Consider the following 19,575-nt stretch of genomic DNA (forward strand, 5'->3'; position numbering starts at 1 on the left):
GAAAAATCTACTAACATCTCTCTTGCTTATCAAATCCAATCAATCATCTTCAGACGTCCTGGACAACCTGACCAAATTCCGTACATACAAATTTAAATTAATATTCTCACCAAGCAGCCAAAGTGACTCAAAGACTGCCTCCCACACCTCCATTCGGAAACTAGATGAAATCAGGCAAATTAAAAATAATAAATTTTTTTTTATTTATTTTAAATAATTTAAAAATGATCTAAAAATATATTTAAAACTCTCTATAAATTAAAATAGCCAATTTTAAAACAAAATAGCCAAATCAAAAATTACTAAACCAAAAAAAAACCAACCCTACAAACAATCTAACATACTATCACCAAGCACCCACCCGCAAGTGGGTGGCATAGCGAAAATGCGGCTGATTACTGCAGCAAAAACAACAACAACAGCAAATAAAAGCGGCAGGCTCCCCTCACGATTCCCGGCCCCTCCCCCTCAGACACCAGGAATCCCAGGCGCCCTGCCAGATTCCCTTATATTATGTAACAAAAAAACCTCTTTCTTAACTCAAAAACACCAAATAATTAAAACAAAAAATAATAACACAAACTAAAAACAGGCTACCACTGCCTTACTACAGCACCCCCCCCCGCTTTAATTCCAAAAAAAAAATCCCCGTCTCCTACCTAAAACCAAACCCAAAAAGAAATTTAAAAAATACTACCCCTTCTAAACCCACTACTTAAGCCATAATAATCAAAAATTATTAAAAAAAATCTTAAAAAAATTATAAAATTACTATATCCCTAAAAATTTAAAAACTTTATATAAACTAAAATATCCCACTATTAAAAAAAATAAATTTATTAAATTTATATTCTTTAAATTTACTACCCCGACTCTTATATTAACAATATTATAAAACACTATAAATAAAAAAATTAACATCTCTTTACCAACTAAATAGCCACAAAATAATTACATTTTAACCATTCCTTATTTTTCTCTATAAATCAATAATTCATTAAAAATAATAATTTAGCCTGACCAGGTGGTGGCGCAGTGGATAGAGCGTCGGACTGGGATGTAGAAGACCCAGGTTCAAGACCCCGAGGTTCTGAGCTTGAGCGTGGGCTCATCTGGTTTAAGCAAAGCTCACCAGCTTGGACCCAAGGTCGCTGGCTTGAGCAAGGGGTTACTCGGTCTGCTGAAGGCCCGCGGTCAAGGCACATATGAGAAAGCAATCAAGGAATAACTAAGGTGTCACAACGAAAAACTGATAATTGATGCTTCTCATCTCTTTCCATTCTCATCTATCTGTCCCTATCTATCCCTCTCTCTGACTTTCTCTCTGTCTCTGTAAAAATAAATAAATAAATAAATAAATAAGAATTTATAATCTTCTTATCCTGCTATACGCCAACTATATAAACAAACACATAAGGGCCTGACCTGTGGTGGCGCAGTGGATAAAGCGTCGACCTGGAAATGCTGAGGTTGCCGGTTCGAAACCCTGGGCTTGCCTGGTCAAGGCACATATGGGAGTTGATGCTTCCAGCCCCTCCCCCCTTCTCTTGCCCTGGCCGGTTGGCTCAGCGGTAGAGCGTCGGCCTAGCGTGCGGAGGACCCGGGTTCGATTCCCGGCCAGGGCACACAGGAGAAGCGCCCATTTGCTTCTCCACCCCTCCGCCGCGCTTTCCTCTCTGTCTCTCTCTTCCCCTCCCGCAGCCAAGGCTCCATTGGAGCAAAAATGGCCCGGGCGCTGGGGATGGTTCTGTGGCCTCTGCCTCAGGCGCTAGAGTGGCTCTGGTCGCAACATGGCGACGCCCAGGATGGGCAGAGCATCGCCCCCTGGTGGGCAGAGCGTCGCCCCTGGTGGGCAGAGCGTCGCCCCTGGTGGGCGTGCCGGGTGGATCCCGGTCGGGCGCATGCAGGAGTCTGTCTGACTGTCTCTCCCCGTTTCTAGCTTCAGAAAAATGAAAAAAAAAAAACAAAACAAACACTTCTACCACCAAGCCAACAATTTTCTTTAAATCAAAATCTACACAACAACCTATACACCAAAAAATATTTTAAAATTCCATAAAAAAGCAACTATATCCCTACACACACTATCAATAAAAACAAAACAAGGCCCTGGCCAGTTGGCTCAGCAGTAGAGCGTCGGCCTAGCGTGCGGAGGACCCGGGTTCGATTCCCGGCCAGGGCACACAGGAGAAGCGCCCATTTGCTTCTCCACCCCTCCGCCGCGCTTTCCTCTCTGTCTCTCACTTCCCCTCCTGCAGCCAAGGCTCTATCCGAGCAAAGATGGCCCGGGCGCTGGGGATGGCTCCTTGGCCTCTGCCCCAGGCGCTAGAGTGGCTCTGGTCGCAACATGGCGACGCCCAGGATGGGCAGAACATCGCCCCCTGGTGGGCAGAGCGTCGCCCCTGGTGGGTGTGCCGGGTGGATCCCGGTCGGGCGCATGCGGGAGTCTGTCTGACTGTCTCTCCCTGTTTCCAGCTTCAGAAAAATGAAAGAAAAAAATAAAAAATAAATAAAACAAAACAAAACACCAACTACTAAAAAAAAAATACATCGCCAAACAAGTCGCTGCTATAAAAACGGCCATAACGCGGCTCCTCACGCCATCAACCCTTGCACAAGCCTCCACATAAAAACCAAAAAAACCTTCAAATAAATAATCAAACATATAAAAACACTCAATACTTTAAAAATATAACCTATAAAATAAATATATACATTTTTCTCAACACAACACACATCTATAACTTGCTTTTCCCCTCCAAACTATTAAATCTCAACTAAATCATTATACTAAAAACAACAACAACAAAAAAAAACACATCCTAAAACACACTAACCTTTATATAAACAACTCCTCAATCACAACTATATAACACAATAAAATCTAGCCACGGCCAGCCACACTTGCCTCCTTAAATCTATACAATATAACACCCATTTTTATAAACCAATCCAAGCCCCCCGCCAAAAAGAAACCTCGCTAACATTCCCTAACCTAACCAACTCCCCGCCATAAACAACAGCAAACTCATACAAACCTTCTGCCTAAGCCCTGGCCTCCTAATAGAACTATAAAAAAAAACAACCCAAAACTAACCTTCATCATAACAAATCTCCTCTTCCATCAGCTGCTGAAAAGAAGCATGCTAAATTCGGCTGCCGCCCCCTACAAACACCCCTCCTAAATAACAGCCCCAAGTACAAACCAGGTAACTACCAGCTCCATGTCAACATACAGGACGACAATGACATCTACCTATACAACACATTTCACAATCTCTTCATCCCCTAACTCACTACATTACTTACTACTCTTACCAAGCCCCTCATTTTACTTATAATAAAAATCACCATTAGTCCATATATATATTATCAACTACCTCACACAATATATACAAAAAATTCAAACCATAAAACTTCTAATATTAAAAACACATTATCAACCCATTCATAACAATAAAAAAAAACAATAATTTAATTCCCCAATAAAAAATGTACTGGCGTGCCAGCCCATGCTGGAAACCCCTGACCCAATTTAGCTCAACACTTAAGAAGAACTAGTTTATAGCTACAGCCATAAATAAAAATTCTCAAGGCCTCAGCAAATCTAATCTTGCCAACAGAGGCAGGATGCGTTTCTTGTACGTCAGCCTTTGCAAATATTACAGAACAAAAATTATTCTCCTTAAAACAATATATACCTTTAAAAATATTAAACAAACATACTAAAAAAATTATAACCTTATAAATTTTACCTATAAATACCCCTCTCCCCTCAAGCTCATGGCTGTTCGTTGCTTTCTCGGCGCAGCAAACAGACCACTGGCCAATAAATAAAACTTTCCAAATTCAATCAATTTAAACTCTAATTCCATTCAATGCAATTGCACTGCAACAAATAGAGCACTTTTCCCCCTAAGTTCTAAATGGCCCTCCATGCTGGTATGAGGATTCCACTTTCAAACTCAACTATAATTTAAAAGCTTTTTAAAAAAGAAACTGTTTATATATATATTTATATATATCTATAGTTACTTAGGGAAGGAAGCCAATGACGTTCATAGGTGATAAGGATTACGTGACGTTAAAATAAATATTACATGAGTTATACGTGAATGCCAAATATATTTCACCTAGAAACTAAGAGAGCTACTGTCCTACTTCTTGCTGATCAAATTCATGGAAATCCTGAAAGCCTGAGTGCTGTCTCTGACGTCTATGAAAACTCAGCTCCTCGGTCGAGATGGATGAGCCCAGGACCCTTTCTTTACAGAAAATGAATGGTTTTGGTTGGCATTCTTTTCCACAATCCCACTCCATGTACATTAGACACAAATTTTACAAAGTCAATAGTTCATTTACCTACTGACCTATTAGTATTTTACTAAATAATATTTAATGTCCATTATTATTAATATAAATGAAATTCTTTCCATAGCTCTTTTACCTTATAACAGAATAGTTTTTGCTGTACAAACTCAAATCTGTGACTATGTTGCAGCTTGTGAACTGGTTCTTTCTTCACAGCCCTGCATCTAGCTAATTCAAGAATGCCGAGGACAACGTCCAGGTGGAAGTGGGTCTCCTGCCCACCTCATACTCATGAGGCATTGGAGAAAACAGCACCATCAGGCTACAATCAGCTCTAAATTAATAATGACCAAATCTGCTCCCTACATACATGTTTTTATAAATAAACACACCTGTCATTTAATTTGAACATGAAGCATCCTTGGTACATAGACTCATTATGCTGATGACAGCTACCTCTTAAAGCAAAGTTCTTGAATGTTGTTCAGGTTTACTTAATTCTTAGAGAGAGGTTCTGCATGAGTGTCCTAGTATGGTGCCCCGTAAAAACAACCCTGGGTAATAAAACAATGGGCAAAGGGAATGTCCAACCATAGAAGCAAGGCGCAGATGATGTGGTGGTGGTGGTGAGACCTTTAGCTTTTGTTAAAGGAGAAAGTGTATCAGAATATACCAGACAAGAACATAATCTTAGGGTAACAAGGACTGGTATAGATCACCTTGTTCAGTTTTTCTCAACCTGTGTTCCAAGGAATACTAATCCTACAAGAAAGACGTTCTGAAGTCCAACAAGAAATATGCCACATGTCACATTCTTCTCTTGGTGATTCAAAGTATATAGCATGTTCACATACTCAAGCTTCGGGACATCCTGTACTAGAGAACGCCTGCTTACCCCAGCCACTTCTCAAACCTATGTGACTATAGACAAGGCAGCTGTTTTAACGTTGTGCAGACTGTATGGGGGTGGGGTGCGGGGAGATGAAATCCAGCCCCGGCTCCACTCGCCAACCAGAGGAAGGGGCATCTTTCTCTAACTCAGCCCATCCTTGTGCCAAGCTGTGAGCTCCCAGGGCTGCTTTCTCCCAGGAGCCGTGTCCCAGTTATAAAGCTGGCCTCCGTGTGGCCTGCCTTTGGAATCCTCTTTTTGAGTAACAGCCATTAACATGCACAGAACTTGTTAATGCTCCATGGAACGAATACACTTTGAGAAATGCTGAACTAATTTATAATCTGTATTTACTACAAGAGAAAAGTGAGTCCAGAGAGCTTTAGTGACTTATCTGTGTTCATTTTGTGGCAGAATTAGAACCCAAACTCAGATCTCTGGATACTCTACTCTGTGCTTTTTAGCACTGTTTATATTCACAGTTCTCTTCATTTTTTAATAACTCTACCATAAATGACCTGCTCATCACTCTTTAAAAGAGGTGATACCCGTCCTTCCCTCCTCCTCAGTCAAATAGCAAGCAAGTGGGCTACAAATGGAGACTGCCTCTAATAGGGTGAATTAGGCAGTACTTTGGCATGTATGTTCCCATTTGATTTTTTATAAGATTTTACTTATTCATTTTAGAGAGAAAAAAGAGAGGAAGGGGGAGAACATGAAGCATCAACTCCCATATGTGCTTGACCAGGCAAGCCCAGGGCTTTGAACCAGCAACCTCAGCATTTCAGGCTGATGCTTTATCCACTGCGCCACCACAGGTCAAGCATTTCCCACTTGATTTTAACTCTAAAACAAAAAGTAAAAGCCCTGGCCAGGTAGCACAGCTGGTTAGAGTATCCTCTGATGTGCCAAGGTTGCAGGTTCAATCCCCCATCAGGGCACATACAAAGCCCAACCAATAAATGCATAAATAAGGAGAAGAACAAATCTCTCTCTTTCTCTCTCTCTCAAATCAATAAATAAAATTTAAAAATAATAAAGTCTAGTAATACTTCATTTATCTATAAGTCTCTTATTTGTGTACTCGTTTCCTGTCTTTCTCCCTCGGGAGAAATTCATGAGGCAGAGATTACACCCCAATGCCTAGAACGGTGCGCACAATCACTGTTCAATAAATACTTGTTGAACAAATAAATGAGCACTTTACCATAACTCTGGCCATGACTTTGAGTGACACACCCTTACTTTAAACACACTTCTAACAGTTTAGTTATTTGTTTCTAAGTTCATAACTTATTTAGAGGCAATAAAGTAGAAAAGGGAAAGGACAGCTAGAGGCAGCATGGAGATAGCACGTGTGACAGTTGATATCCTGGCACTAAGGGAAGAAAGGCACCCGCCAGAGACAGAAGGTAAAAGGGCAGCACACAGCTCCAACTGAGGGCACTTTGTATCCATCAAACCCACAAATACACATGCCTCCATCTAGGAAGTCATCAGCAGGCAGTCTCACTCAGAAATGAACGAACTTATATTCAAAGTGATGTATAAAGCTATCCACTGAATCACCATCTATAACAGCAAAGATTGGAAAAACATTTATGTCCATCAAAAAAAAAAAAAAGATCAGGCTGGATAAATTGGTGTGCAAGTGTGTGTGTAAAATCCATGACGGAATATGCAGTGGCGCTATATATATATGTATATAATGCCCGAGGAAGCATTTTATGATCTAAATGTAAAATTCTCCAAGAGCAGCTTGTATACTATATCACCTGTTGCCATTCACGTATAAAAAACACAAGATAGGAAATTACATTTGGAAGGACACATAAGGAGAGGAAGAATGGGGTGGGGAGGAGAAAGAGGTGGGAGGGAGATTATCTCTCTCTCTCTCTCTCTCTATATATATATATATATATATATACACACACACATATATATATATCTTTGTACTTCCTGAATCTTAAAATTTGTGAAAGTATAATCAAAAAAAGAATAAAAGTATATCAGTGCAAGGCAATTTATTTACAGAAAGATAGCCTCCCAAACACACCACATTAAACTACGCTGAAGTTTTCTATCACAGGACAGAACAATTAGAATTATAACTCTGAGGCATTAAGAAAGCTTATTTTCTATTATGTATTTTCTTAAACAGAATATATAGATCTAAGTGACAGTTAAAATGTATAAAATAATGAAAATAATATAATCACATTACTGAAAATTTGAAGAAAAATTGAAATAGAAAAAAAATTACCACCCATAATCTTACCACAGTCAAATAACCATTTATTGCTTTGGTATAAGGTTTTTTCCCAGTACTTTTTCCCATTTCTGAAAAATCATGGTGAAAACCTTTATGGAATCAATCCCACCCCTAATACTTCTTGGTCCTGTTAAAACAGGCTCTGTGAGCAAAGGGAGGAGGAATCAGGAGATCTTAAGTTTAATTACAATTTGTTCTCAAAATCTCCAAATGACTCTGAACAAGTGGTTTTTCCCATCAGCGAGCTACTCTCAGCTCTGCAAGGGCAACAGAGCCTGTCCTGAATGCCTCTCAAGATAATAGATAGGAAATGGGTTATGCAACATGGAAAACCCCTGAGCTCAGTGGAATGTGAATATTCAGGCTGGGATACAAAAATATTTTTAAAAAGCACAATGGTGAGGAACTATTAGGAAGAGTTGAGGCTAAGTCTGGGCTCCTCACCACCGCTTTGTCATGCTTGGCATTTCTGAATGGTAGTGGCAGAGGGGGTGGTTACTGCCAGAGAGAATTTCATTAGAAAATGGCTATAGAATTGAGGATAGAGTTTTAGCTGCAGGGTAATCCTGGTGCTCAATTCAATTTGCAGGATGTATGCCGGAAAATAGATGAAATCCTGCTTTAAAAATAATTAGGATTATTATTACTCCAGAGGGCAGACAAGGAAACGCTTAAGATGATAGATCTCATCCTGCTCTGTGAAACCATTTTTTCACTCTTTTAAATGGATATCAAGCCAGTCACGTACTTGCTATTAGGGAGAGCAGAAAGATCTAACAGAAAGATGTCTGGTTTGGGAAACTGATAGGTCTGAATTGATCCTCACAATTAGGAACATTAAGTTAAATCCTGCATCTGAGCAAAGACAGACAGACGCTGCACTAAATGGAATCTAGTTACTTAATGACAGCTAGAGACGATCCAGATAAAATCTGCCAGCTCTCTGCCCCTGCTTTAAAATCTCCCCTTGTCGGCTGACATCCTGAGAAGCAATGGTCTGACAAAGGAGATTTCCTCAAGGGCAACATGGATGAAGTGAGGGCACCTGATATTTTCAATTAGTTACCTACCCTTTCAAAATCGAACCTCGTCGTTTGAATGGCCACCCCAGCAAAATCCCTGCTGCGTAGAAAGACGGCTAGTTTGATGGTTTGATGGTTGGGGTGGCCTGTCCAGCTCACTGAAAACAGACCCGGGTTTCCTTCTTCATCTCACATCTTCATAAACCATGCCAGAAGTTTCCATTTTCCCCATCCAGTGACACCTTCTCTCCACTGATTGGCACTGGTTCTGCTGGCAGGTACCACCAGTCTAAGCCCTCGGTGATGACGGGGCTAGGACTGCCTCACACACTTGCTCTCTACACACCTCTCAGCTGTCACAGCCCTGCTCAAAGCCGATTACTCCGAACTGTCTAAACCAAATTCAACTCGTGTTCTTTCCCTCTAAATAAGTTTTTATCTAACGCGCACATGGCAAATATATTTATAGCCTATATTCAGAGTGTCAAGTACAAGATGCAGAGGAGAGAGTGATAACTCTGTCTGGTAGAGGGGAAGGAAACAGTTGGGAGAGGAAATGAGGTCTAAGCTGGCTGGAGGATTTGCCGGCTGAGTGAGGGCCAGAGGCAGCCCAGGGCAGGGGTGTGAGATGGCAGGGCAGGGCTGGGGAGTAGCAAGAGGTGTGATCTTACTGAATAGACTCATGGGGGCGGGGAGGAAGTGGGGGAAGGTGCTAGAAAGGCAGGGATCAGAGATCACAAAGCTCTTATGTCAGCTACGAGATTTGTATTTACCTTATGTACAGCCACAGTAAACGATGGCGTTAACTGAGCACTTACAATGTCCCAGGCATGGCATTAGGTACTCTCCATGAATCATTTATTTAAGCAAAGAGCAACCATATGAAATAGGTACTATTATTATCTTCACTCTGAATGTGAACAAACTGAGACTGATTACAATATGAAATTTATCCAAAGCGAGATTAGGACTTTTTTTTTTTTAATATTGTTGGTGCAAATTAGAACTTTTCTGGAATACTGCTGGGGCAAGACTCGATGGCAGAGAGCAGAGTCAGGCAGTTACTGAATTCCTTCACGTGAGAGATGCTGAGGGTTCAAGTCCGTGTGCTTGGGTCGTGGTGCAGTGTAGAGCAGGATCTCAGAGCTGAAATCCCACGGCTGGTTTCTGGTGACTGATGAGGAAGGGCAGGCACGGCAGAGGGGGGAGTCCCGCACACCTCCCAGCACTGGCAGTGGAGACCGGAGGAGCCGTGTGCACCTGCGGGATATTTGGCTAGCGTGATCAAGACCACTCGGGGCGTCCTGAGATTGAGGTGCCCGCAAGACAGGCTTCCTTCGTTCAGTGTGCGTTCCTGCTCAGCTACACTGTGCGCCAGGACGTGCTGAGAGGGGCTGCGGGAGCCCCCAGCTCGCCTCTAGAGTAAGGCCAGATAAGCAGCTGGCTGTTACATAAATGTGAGGGTAATAAAAAATTGTAACAACTTCCATTCTTTAAGTGCTTATCACAGTCACATGAAGAGTGGTTTTCTTCTATTATCCCAATCCACACAACTCTTTTCAGTAAACACAGGAACTATAACAAGAGCAAATGCCTACTTGGCTCACACCACGCACGAGGCACTGTCTAACCAGTTCATGTGCGTTAACTCATTTAATCAGCAGTGACTGTATTAGTTATTATTGTCCTCATTTTACAGATGAAAAACTGAAATACCGAGAGACTAAAGAACTTGGCCAGATTAGACCACTGGTGACAAAGCTATGAACCCAGGCAATGTGGGCACATTTTATAGATTAAAAAACTGAGGTTCAGGGAGGCTCAAGTGATTTGCCCCAACAAATCAAGCACCTAATTAACGGCGAGGTGGGATCCGGACAAATTCATGTGTAACAACAAGGTCCTGTTATCAATCGCTCCATGTGTGAGTTCCAGAGACCCGTGCATGGCATGGAGGCGGCAGGGCCAGAGCCAGCAACGCAGCCGAGGGGCAGGTGGGGGCAGCAGGGGTGTCCTCGCGCCTCGAGGAGGACGTGCGTTCCTCAGCTCCGGAGGGAGAGGCTGGGACCCCGCAGACGGGCAAACACATCTAAAGCAGACAGACATGGAAGGATGACCTCTAAACAAGAGAAAGGGCTCTTGCTCCTCCCACGTTAGGAAGGGAACAGAAAGGACAGGGGCGAATATACAGACTTGCAGATACTCATATTCATATCTCATAGCTTCAATTTTCTCCTTGAAGGAGGCAAGGTCATATACTAAGAAAAATTAGAATGGGGCATCTTGAACACAGTGAAGATGTGTATGGTTACTAAATAGAAAAGGAGACAGAGCTGCCCAGGATGGAAGCCAATTGGTTACTCACAATTTTCATGTTTTGTTGTTTTTTTTTACGTTAAAGATTACAGGTCGGTGATGGCCATAGGTCCCTTCTCCACCTTCCTCGCTACCTACCAGGTGACAGAGTTACAATGAAAGCAGGTCTCAGACATATATTAACGAGGAGGTGTGAGAACAGTCACAGCGCCTGTGTTTATACACAGCACCTGCGTGGAAGTTTATTCAAGGCAGATGTGACAATATTCTGGATCAGAACAGCTCTACTCAGATCAGGTAACAGAATTCTCTGTTCCGCGGCCGGCACAGGACCATAAAAGAACCCCAAGCCTGAACGAAGTAGCAGGGGCTGGAGTCCTCGCCTTGCCAAATTCTGGCACCTGGTTTATGCAAGGGTGGGAATACTGTACAAAATAGCTAACCAATTCACATATCTCAAAGACAAGCAGGTTGAAAACTCAAGTCGAGATGTCCACTTGGTAACTCATTTCACAGATCTCACTTGCAGTAACAAAACCGGAGCTGGAGCTGAAAGTGGGAACCATCAGCATATGAGTCCTGGGAGTGAACCCCACAGAAGGGAGGGGGATCACAGTGGAGTAGAAAGTGGGGAAAGATCTTGTAGCTTCTGTGAGACTACCTGATCAAGCTTGCTTCAGATTCTTATGTCATGACGCTTATAATCCACGTGATAACACACAAACAAATTGCTGTTAGGCAGTGAACCCAGCTCTCGTGCCTACCTTGTATTTGGAAGTGTCCCAGTTGTGGACTATGCGTGCAGGGATGAGAAAGCTGTCGTCCACGTGGCAGCTGCTGCAGTAATACCACCCACTGTAATGGCACACCTTGGCTTTCCCATTGGAAAGGCCTATGGATCGCTGGCATCCTGTTCAAAGCAAAAGCAAAAGTCTATGATTATTGCTCTATTAACAGGACAGGACAAGGCTGCACAACACTCAAGTGAAACAAAATTTCACAACAGGAAGGAAATGGCAGAGGTCCAGGTATAGACGTGTGTTCTCCTTCCTAGCCTGGCAGCTTCCACCTCCTTGCCTCCTGGGTGGGGGGCAGGGGTGGGGGGGGGATCTCTTCTGATCTCATCTCTTCGGCATGCAGCTGCCACAGATCAGTCTCCCTACAGCTCCACTTTGATCCCCTTGCTTCCGTCCTCAGAAACTCTATTTCCATGAGGCACTTTGCTGGGGCTTTTCATATAGGATCTTATATAAACCACACATCTCTATAAGGGAGAGATTATCAGCTCCATTTTACAGATGAATAAACTGAGGTTTTAGCAGAGTAAGTATTTTGTCTGAGGTCACCCAGGCAATAAGAGACGGAGTTGGATTTGGCTCTAAGTTTGTCTAACTCTGAAAGGATCCTAAAAACTGATTATACAGACTTTGCTTCCAAAATCAATGAAAGGAATTTGTTCTTGGACTGGCCCCCATCTCACCTTTCCAACCACCTACTTCTACTGCTCTCCAATGGGACTCTAACCTCTTTATTCCAGTAAGAGAACTCTCCACACTGTTCCCCAAATAAACACAGTGTGCTCACTCCACCCAGATGCTGGCACATGTTATTTCTCTTACACCAGGCCCTCAGCTCTGATCTTTCCTTTGCCAAGTCCTACCAGGGACTCAAGCCCACTGGTTGCCTGCCCATGGTTGCTAAGGCCCTTCTCGTGTCTGAGGAAGTCCCTGGTTCTGTGAGCACTGTCCTGGTGCTGCTGGGACCTGGGAATAATCATGGCTCTACCACCAAGGAGCCACTGGTTTTCTTTATTTGGGAGGAACCACCTTCTACTGATGAGTATAGAAACTCTGTCACAGTCAACCCAACAGACAAAATCCAGAACAGGTCATCACGGTTACATAAACAGCAACATTTTCCTATTTCTGATTTACAGCTTTCATTTTAGAAAACCTTCCATATGGCCCACACAATACTGCAAAATACAATTTAGGTTATTTCAACTTTCTGGTTATTTGAATCTTGGATATAATAAATATCAGTAAGCATTTGCTGGATATTTATATACTGTATGCTTTGATAGGTACTACTGGGTTTACCAGTCTATACTTTTTAGTGACTTTATTCTAATTTTCTAGATGGAACATATGTAGGCAATAATAAAATAATACAATGTGCATTTTAAGAAAGCATATAGCCTAAAAATGTGTATATCAACCAGGCACACAGGTCCAAAGCCTAACATACTAGGAGTTCAAGTATATGAACTAATGAATGAGTTAAACATCATCACCTATTTCCATCAGTTCCCTGGCACATAAAAGAGAGAAAGGTCGAGACGAGACAACATGGCCTAGGTGCATTTAGGTTTTAGTTCAGACGGAAGCACCAGCACAAAACTCTTGAGCTCTAGTCCTTGGGTGTCTTTACCTTTATACCTTATTTAAAGCCATGCTCTCCTATTCTTTCTCGGTGCTGAAATCACCCTTAATGACAGATAGGTTTCTACCTAGCCATATGCTTAGGACTGTTTTGGATACATCGGGTATAGACAAGCACAGGTCAGGAAGCTTGTTCTTGCCTAGAGTACAACGTGAGTCTGACCCATCAACTCTCCACGCCAGCTTCCCTCACTGAAAAATTAGCCTAAATCAGTGGTCTGCCAAATTCAGTGAGCATCAGAATTTTCTAGAGATGTTTGTGAAGAGTGTAGAGCCACCCAGCGATTTTGATTCTGGAGATCTGGGGTATATGGTCCAGGAACTTCCATTTCTACCCAACCACTGCCAGGAACTGAGGTGGGTAAAAACTGAGGATTGCTCCCTGATTTCTAGGTGACCACAAAAGTCCCTCTAAGCTCTATAATTCTAATTCTATTCAAGTAAAGTGCAGAGGGTGTACGGATTATGAGCTCAATAGAAGGTCATAACACACAGTTTATTTTCAAAGCTTCCAAAATAAAATTCAGGTTCTTAGTATATTTCCAAAAATGTACTATGTAGAAACAAACTGAGTTGTTTTACCATTGTTTTTCCAGAGCATTCATTGTTCCCACTGAGAAAAATCATATATGACTTAGAAAGAATTCAAAATTTTATTCTTCAAATCCAATGTATTCGTCAAAGAACATAGGGTGTTCTTTGGGAAAGAAGATTAGAGGCTCGCTGGTGGCCTGATAAAGACTCATTTTCTGAAAACAACCCATACTGTTTATTTGAAGGAAACACCCTTTCTTTCCAAACAACTGCAAGATTTCCTTCTTTAATATTACACTAGTAAATCATGGACTAAAAATGTCTGAAACACTTCCTTATAAAGATACACAATCTAGGATTTCACTACCATTGTCAAGTTTTCAACAGAGGAAAAATGTGTTTTCTTAATAATTACTGTTAGAAAAACACATTTTTTGGAGTCCCAAAGCTGGATAATGTTATGGGGAAAGAAATAGGGCTGCAGAGCAGAAACAAAAAATAATTAATTGGAATAACTAATTAGGGCTTATTTACATATTATATTTGTAGGTACTTTCAAATAGACTTTTCAACAATGTTTCTAAATTAAAGGACATTTGTAGTAGGGAACACTCCACATGATGGATCAAAGCAAATACATTCTTCCCAGTCTCTTTATGAAACTTTTCAGAGTGTATTCAATTCATAGGAACAAAAAACTATCTCACAAGAGAACCCACTGGCCTTTTTTTTTTTATTGCTTCCCACCCCACTTCAGACCTTTAATGAACACATGCTCTGAAGAGCTCAGCTTCCCTCTGATAGACTTTGGGAAACAAATGCAACCATTTAACCGAAATCCTATTTGCTGCATGGAAGTCCATTTCCCAAACAGCCTTTTAAGACACCCCAAAGAATCTGTTGCTGGGGGTTTGAAGCAGAAATTTTGGCATAATTTGCAACAAAGGCAGAATCTTTCTTCTAACAAGTGTGCCCAGTCGGCTGAACTGGCGGCAACGTGGTGTTATTGAAGCCGGGATCTGGGGAGGGGCCACCTTCCTCTGCGGCATGGCTACCTCTCAGCTCTCCAGCCCTGAGCAGCGCTTGGAAAATTCACGGGCCTGAGAGAAAAGTCACAAAGGCTGTGTGTGGGTGGGTGCAGGTGAATCTCCCTCGCTAAGGAGAGAACACCCACAACGCTTTCTTTAGAGTGGTCCGCCATGCTGCCCCCTGTACTCGGTTGGGTAAGGCAAGTCCAGTATTTTGTATTTGGAAGATTAGAAAGCTCTAAGAAGAGAACTAGAGCAAAGAAAAATAAAAATAAATGGGCACCTCTATAAAAGGGAGGATGAAGATAAAGTGAGTGCGAGGACAAAGTTTTATTTGCTCTGTTAAAGTAGAAAAACATAAAACTGGCCAGTTCTATACCTTCTTTTACTGCATGCACACAGGGTAGGGAGAGGTGGCCACAGGCAATGGGAGGGGGCTGCCCTGTCCCTCCCTCCTCCATTCTGGGCAGTGTCCTGGCATGGGACAGTGAGCTGTGGTAAGCAAGCATTGTGCAAAACGCGGCCTGCGGGGCCTGGACTTGGATCATATGCTAGGGGCCAGAATTGCCAAAATGAAGAAAAACAGATGAGGGTTCGATGACTTGCTATTTTACAAGAATTAGGGAGAAATAAAGAATTTAGCTTTTCTAGCTTACAGTCTCTAACCATTGGCTCATTAAGTAGTTAAGTATTGAAAACATGTACTTTTTAAAATAAGGTGTCAGGTTGGGTATGCAATTCAAAATTCTGTTTAATGAGCCTGGCATTAGCCCGACGCTGGGCGCAGTGTCTAAGCAAAGGATTGTTGGACAGAGTGCAGGAGCAGTTTTTTGCAAGGAAGTTTGGGTGTGTCCGAAGGACAGGAAGACAAAGCAAACTGGGTTCCGACTTGCAAGCTCCACTGTAGGAGGGGACGGAGCTGGGATGTGAGACTGACCATATATCTGCATTCTCAAGTCAACATAGGTGGGCCTGAGGCTACGGAGTTCTACATAATGGTAATGGGAAAGAGCCAAGGTCGAGGGACATTGAGAAACACCAATTTAGAAGTACAGTGGTCCCTTGTCTATTGCTGGGGTTAGGTTCCAGAACCCCCCCACCCCCATACCCCACCCCCGCGGTAGGCTAAAATCCACGAAGTAGTGACCTTCTATTTATTTTATTATTTATATATATATATATTTTAGGGCTTTCTTTATTTATTTATTTAGATTTTATTTATTCATTATAGAGAGCAGAGAGAGAGAGGGGGTGGGGTGGGGGGAGGAGCAGGAAGCATCAACTCCCATATGTGCCTTGACCAGGCAAGCCCAGGGCTTCGAACTGGCAACCTCAGCGTTTCCAGGTTGATGCTCTATCCACTGCGCCACCACAGGTCAGGCTAGGGCTTTATTTTGATTTAATAATCTTTTAATATGTCTTAACTAATATTTTTATATTATTTTCTATTTTTAGGCTAGAAAATGCTTATTTTACTGCAAAAATATTAAAGTAATAAATATATTAAAATATCTATATACTGCAGAATTCTGCGATATAGCAAAAAATATGTGATACAAAACTAGATATATACAATTAAAAAGTCTATGATACAGTGAGACCATGAAAACTGAACCGCGATATGGCGAGGGATGACTGGTATACTAGTTCCCCTCATCTGTGACGGATACAATCCAAGACCCCCAGTGGATGCCTAAAACCACAGAGAGTACCAAACCATATGTGTGTGTTTCCTATACATACATACCTAGGATAAAATTTAATTTATAAATTACGCACAGTAAGAGATTACCAACAATCTCTAATAAGAAAATAGAACAGTTATAACCATAAGATAAGCGTTACTTGAACACAAGCACTGCAGTACCGCGACAGCTGATCTGATAATCCAGATGGCTACTTAAGTGACTAATGGTGGCAGGGTAGAGTATACAGCAAAGACATCCTGGGCGAAGGGATGATTCATGTCCCCTATGGGACAGAGCAGGACCATGTGAAATTTCATTACGCTACTAAGAATGGCGCACAATTTAAAACTCACGACTTACAAATTGTTTATTTCTGAAATTTTCCATTTAATATTTTCTCACCAAGGTTGACCAGGAGTAACTGAAACTCCAGAAAGCAAAACTGTGGATAAGGGGGAACTACTTAAATGATCTAAAGCATTTTACATTTCAAACGGTTAAGTTACTCTGTCTGTAGGACAAGGTGGTGACCCACAAAGTTGGAGGCACCTACTTAGCCATAAAATCAGTTAAGACAAGATATATTTGGTTGGAGAATCAGGCACATGAAAACAAAGGCCTCTGAGTATTCATTTTGTCTGTTACAGGCAAAGACCATCTGCAAGCATCACAACTAAAGGAACAAGAGCAGACGGCAAGAAAAATCCACTGTGTACCTCCTAAGCTGCCGATGTGAATCCAGGGGTGGGCAAAAGTAGGTTTATGGTTGTTCATATGGAAATACAAACAAGACAATAATAAATAATACATTTCACATTCTCACAAGTGTACACCTACTTGTGCCTACTCCCATGGTATGTCACACTGCTGGAAGACTATACTTTCAGGGATCATTTCTATAGTTTGTTACTGCTGGTAGTCCTTTCATTTATTTTAAGAGCTCACTTTAGACTGCAACATCTCAAAACTATTCTCTCCATTGGTTTTAAGTCTTTTGATAGTGAATTCTCTATCCCAAGGGATGAAAAATTCATGGTTGGGAAACATACAGGAATATTTCACAAATATTGTGGGTTTGCTCCCAAACCACCACAACAAATCGTGTATCTCAATGAAGCAAATTGTCATCTTTTTGCTGGAAAAAGATCTCGCCTTCAGTTTTTTTTTAAATGCAGTATCTGAAGTGCAACCTTGAAATGTACTGACTGGTCCTTTTCAAAACCATACTAAAATTCATTTCTGTTTATCATAAAAAAAGTTATATTCTGATGGGCTCATTTTATGTTTGTCTATAAATGGCCTTTGTAACAGTGAGAGATTGTAAACAGAAATTGTCACTTCTTGTTGGTCAAACTTTGACTCAAAAAGTTGGGCTGCACAGTCAAAGGGCCAACACAATGGAAATAAAAAATAATGGATACATTTCTACATAGTGTTTGCTATATGCCAACACAGATTTTTGTGGTTAGCTCTTTACGTCTGACCAACCAAGGGCTCACAGATTCATCAGAATTATGCCACCGTGGTGAAGGCCACCATCAAACACCTGGTCAACCTGCATCTACATGCCTCCTACCTCTCTGGGCTTCTGTTTCCACCATGATGATATGGCTCTGGAGGGTGTGGGCCACTTCTGTGAGTTGGCCAATGAGAAGCACGGGAGTACCCAGCTTCCCATAAAAATGTAAAATGGCATAACTTATTCCAGGACATGCAGAAACTGTCCCAAGATGAGTGGGGTAAAGCCACAAATGCCATGAAGTTGCGACAGCCCTGAAGAACCTGCTCCAGGTCCTTTAGGATGTGTGTCCCCTGGGTTCTGCCCACACAAAGCTCCATCTCTCTGACTTCCTGGAGAACCAATTCCTAGATGAGGAGGTGAACCTTATCAAGAAGACGGGCGGCCACCTGACCAACCTGTGCAGGCTGGGCGGGCAGGTATCTCCTGGGAAGCTTCACCCTCAAGCATGACTAGGAGCTGCCAGAGCCCAGTGGACTTGCAGGGGCCCCTCTATAGCCCCTTGGTGTCAGAACTTCGGCCCCTGCAGCCACAAGGCAGTTTTTAACCACCCTAAAGCCCTCCCAAGCCATGGACCAAATGAAAATAATAAAGCTTTCAGGGGGGGTTGGGGGGAGCAGAAGTAGAAGAAAAAAGAAAACATAAACTGAAGACTTTCTACTCCTGCTAAACTTTATAATGATTATTTGTTCAAGCTCAGAGAATGTTGTTAAGATTATAAATCATATTAAATAAATTAATAAATATCAAGTAGATTCCAGCTCAAGTTGAGAAGTGTCAAGATTTATTGGTCTTTCAAGTAAACAATGATTGAGAGCCTAAAGTCAATATTTAGTCAAAATTTATCTTGAAAGGCAATAAATCTTGATTTTCGCTAAGGCAAGTAAGTAAATATGTTCACCGTTCTAGAGATTCTGACTGCTTTTCTATGTACTAAATAGCTACCTTGAGTTATAAATATAATGATCGGTGACACATAGCTTCACTTCCAAAGAAATTATTTGAGTTGTTGAGGTTCTTTTAATTTTTCTTATAATAAGATGCTCCAATACTAGTATTTATAATAGGGTAAGATAAAAAAGTTTAATTATGAAATGCTATAAATTCAGCATCTAGTATATTTAAATTAGTCTAAATTTAGTATTTTTTCATACTTGTTTTCCTCTTAGACTTTCTCATTAACTTCTGTCCCTGTCTACTCTTTCCCCAAGGACCTTCAAGAAAATGGTAAGGAATTTAACATGGAAATACTAAATAAATAGGCAAATGCATAAACTTCTACATAGTGTTTACTATATGCCAGGCACTGTTATACGCACTTCACACACACACAATTCTCTTATCAATTCTATGAGTCAGGTATTATCCCCTTTTTAAAATGAAGAAACTGAGGCAGGTGGTCATAAACTAATTCTGTCCGTGGTGGTACATCTAGTAAAAAAGTCAGAGCCTAAATAAAGTGAGCAACACCAGTGAGCTATATAAGTGAATTTCCATGCAGCTACCTCTTTGTGGAAGATGTGAAAAAAATGTCCTTTTGTGAAAGCTAATATGA

The 19,575-nt window shown here is 41.5% G+C and overlaps 1 protein-coding gene and 1 pseudogene across 4 annotated transcripts in view; one reads left to right on the plus strand and one right to left on the minus strand.

The window, feature by feature from the left end:
• The window catches only part of PLEKHM3 (pleckstrin homology domain containing M3), a 193,986-nt gene that overhangs the window by 103,823 nt on the left and 70,588 nt on the right, over window positions 1–19,575 (minus strand). For 3 of the 4 annotated variants that reach the window (XR_010746655.1, XM_066346406.1, XM_066346407.1), the window contains exon 4: window positions 11,575–11,720. The exons of the other annotated variant lie outside the window; for it this stretch is intronic. Coding sequence is in view for 2 of the 3 variants with exons in the window: in XM_066346406.1 (XP_066202503.1) it covers window positions 11,575–11,720 (146 nt within the window). In the remaining variant the exon portion in view is untranslated. The remainder of the gene's footprint in view (window positions 1–11,574; window positions 11,721–19,575) is intronic. 4 annotated transcript variants of the gene reach the window in all.
• Window positions 17,373–17,453, plus strand: LOC136379172 (small nucleolar RNA U3; annotated as a pseudogene).

The sequence above is a fragment of the Saccopteryx leptura genome, chromosome 7 (assembly GCF_036850995.1).
Source record: "Saccopteryx leptura isolate mSacLep1 chromosome 7, mSacLep1_pri_phased_curated, whole genome shotgun sequence".
Taxonomy (NCBI): domain Eukaryota; kingdom Metazoa; phylum Chordata; class Mammalia; order Chiroptera; family Emballonuridae; genus Saccopteryx; species Saccopteryx leptura.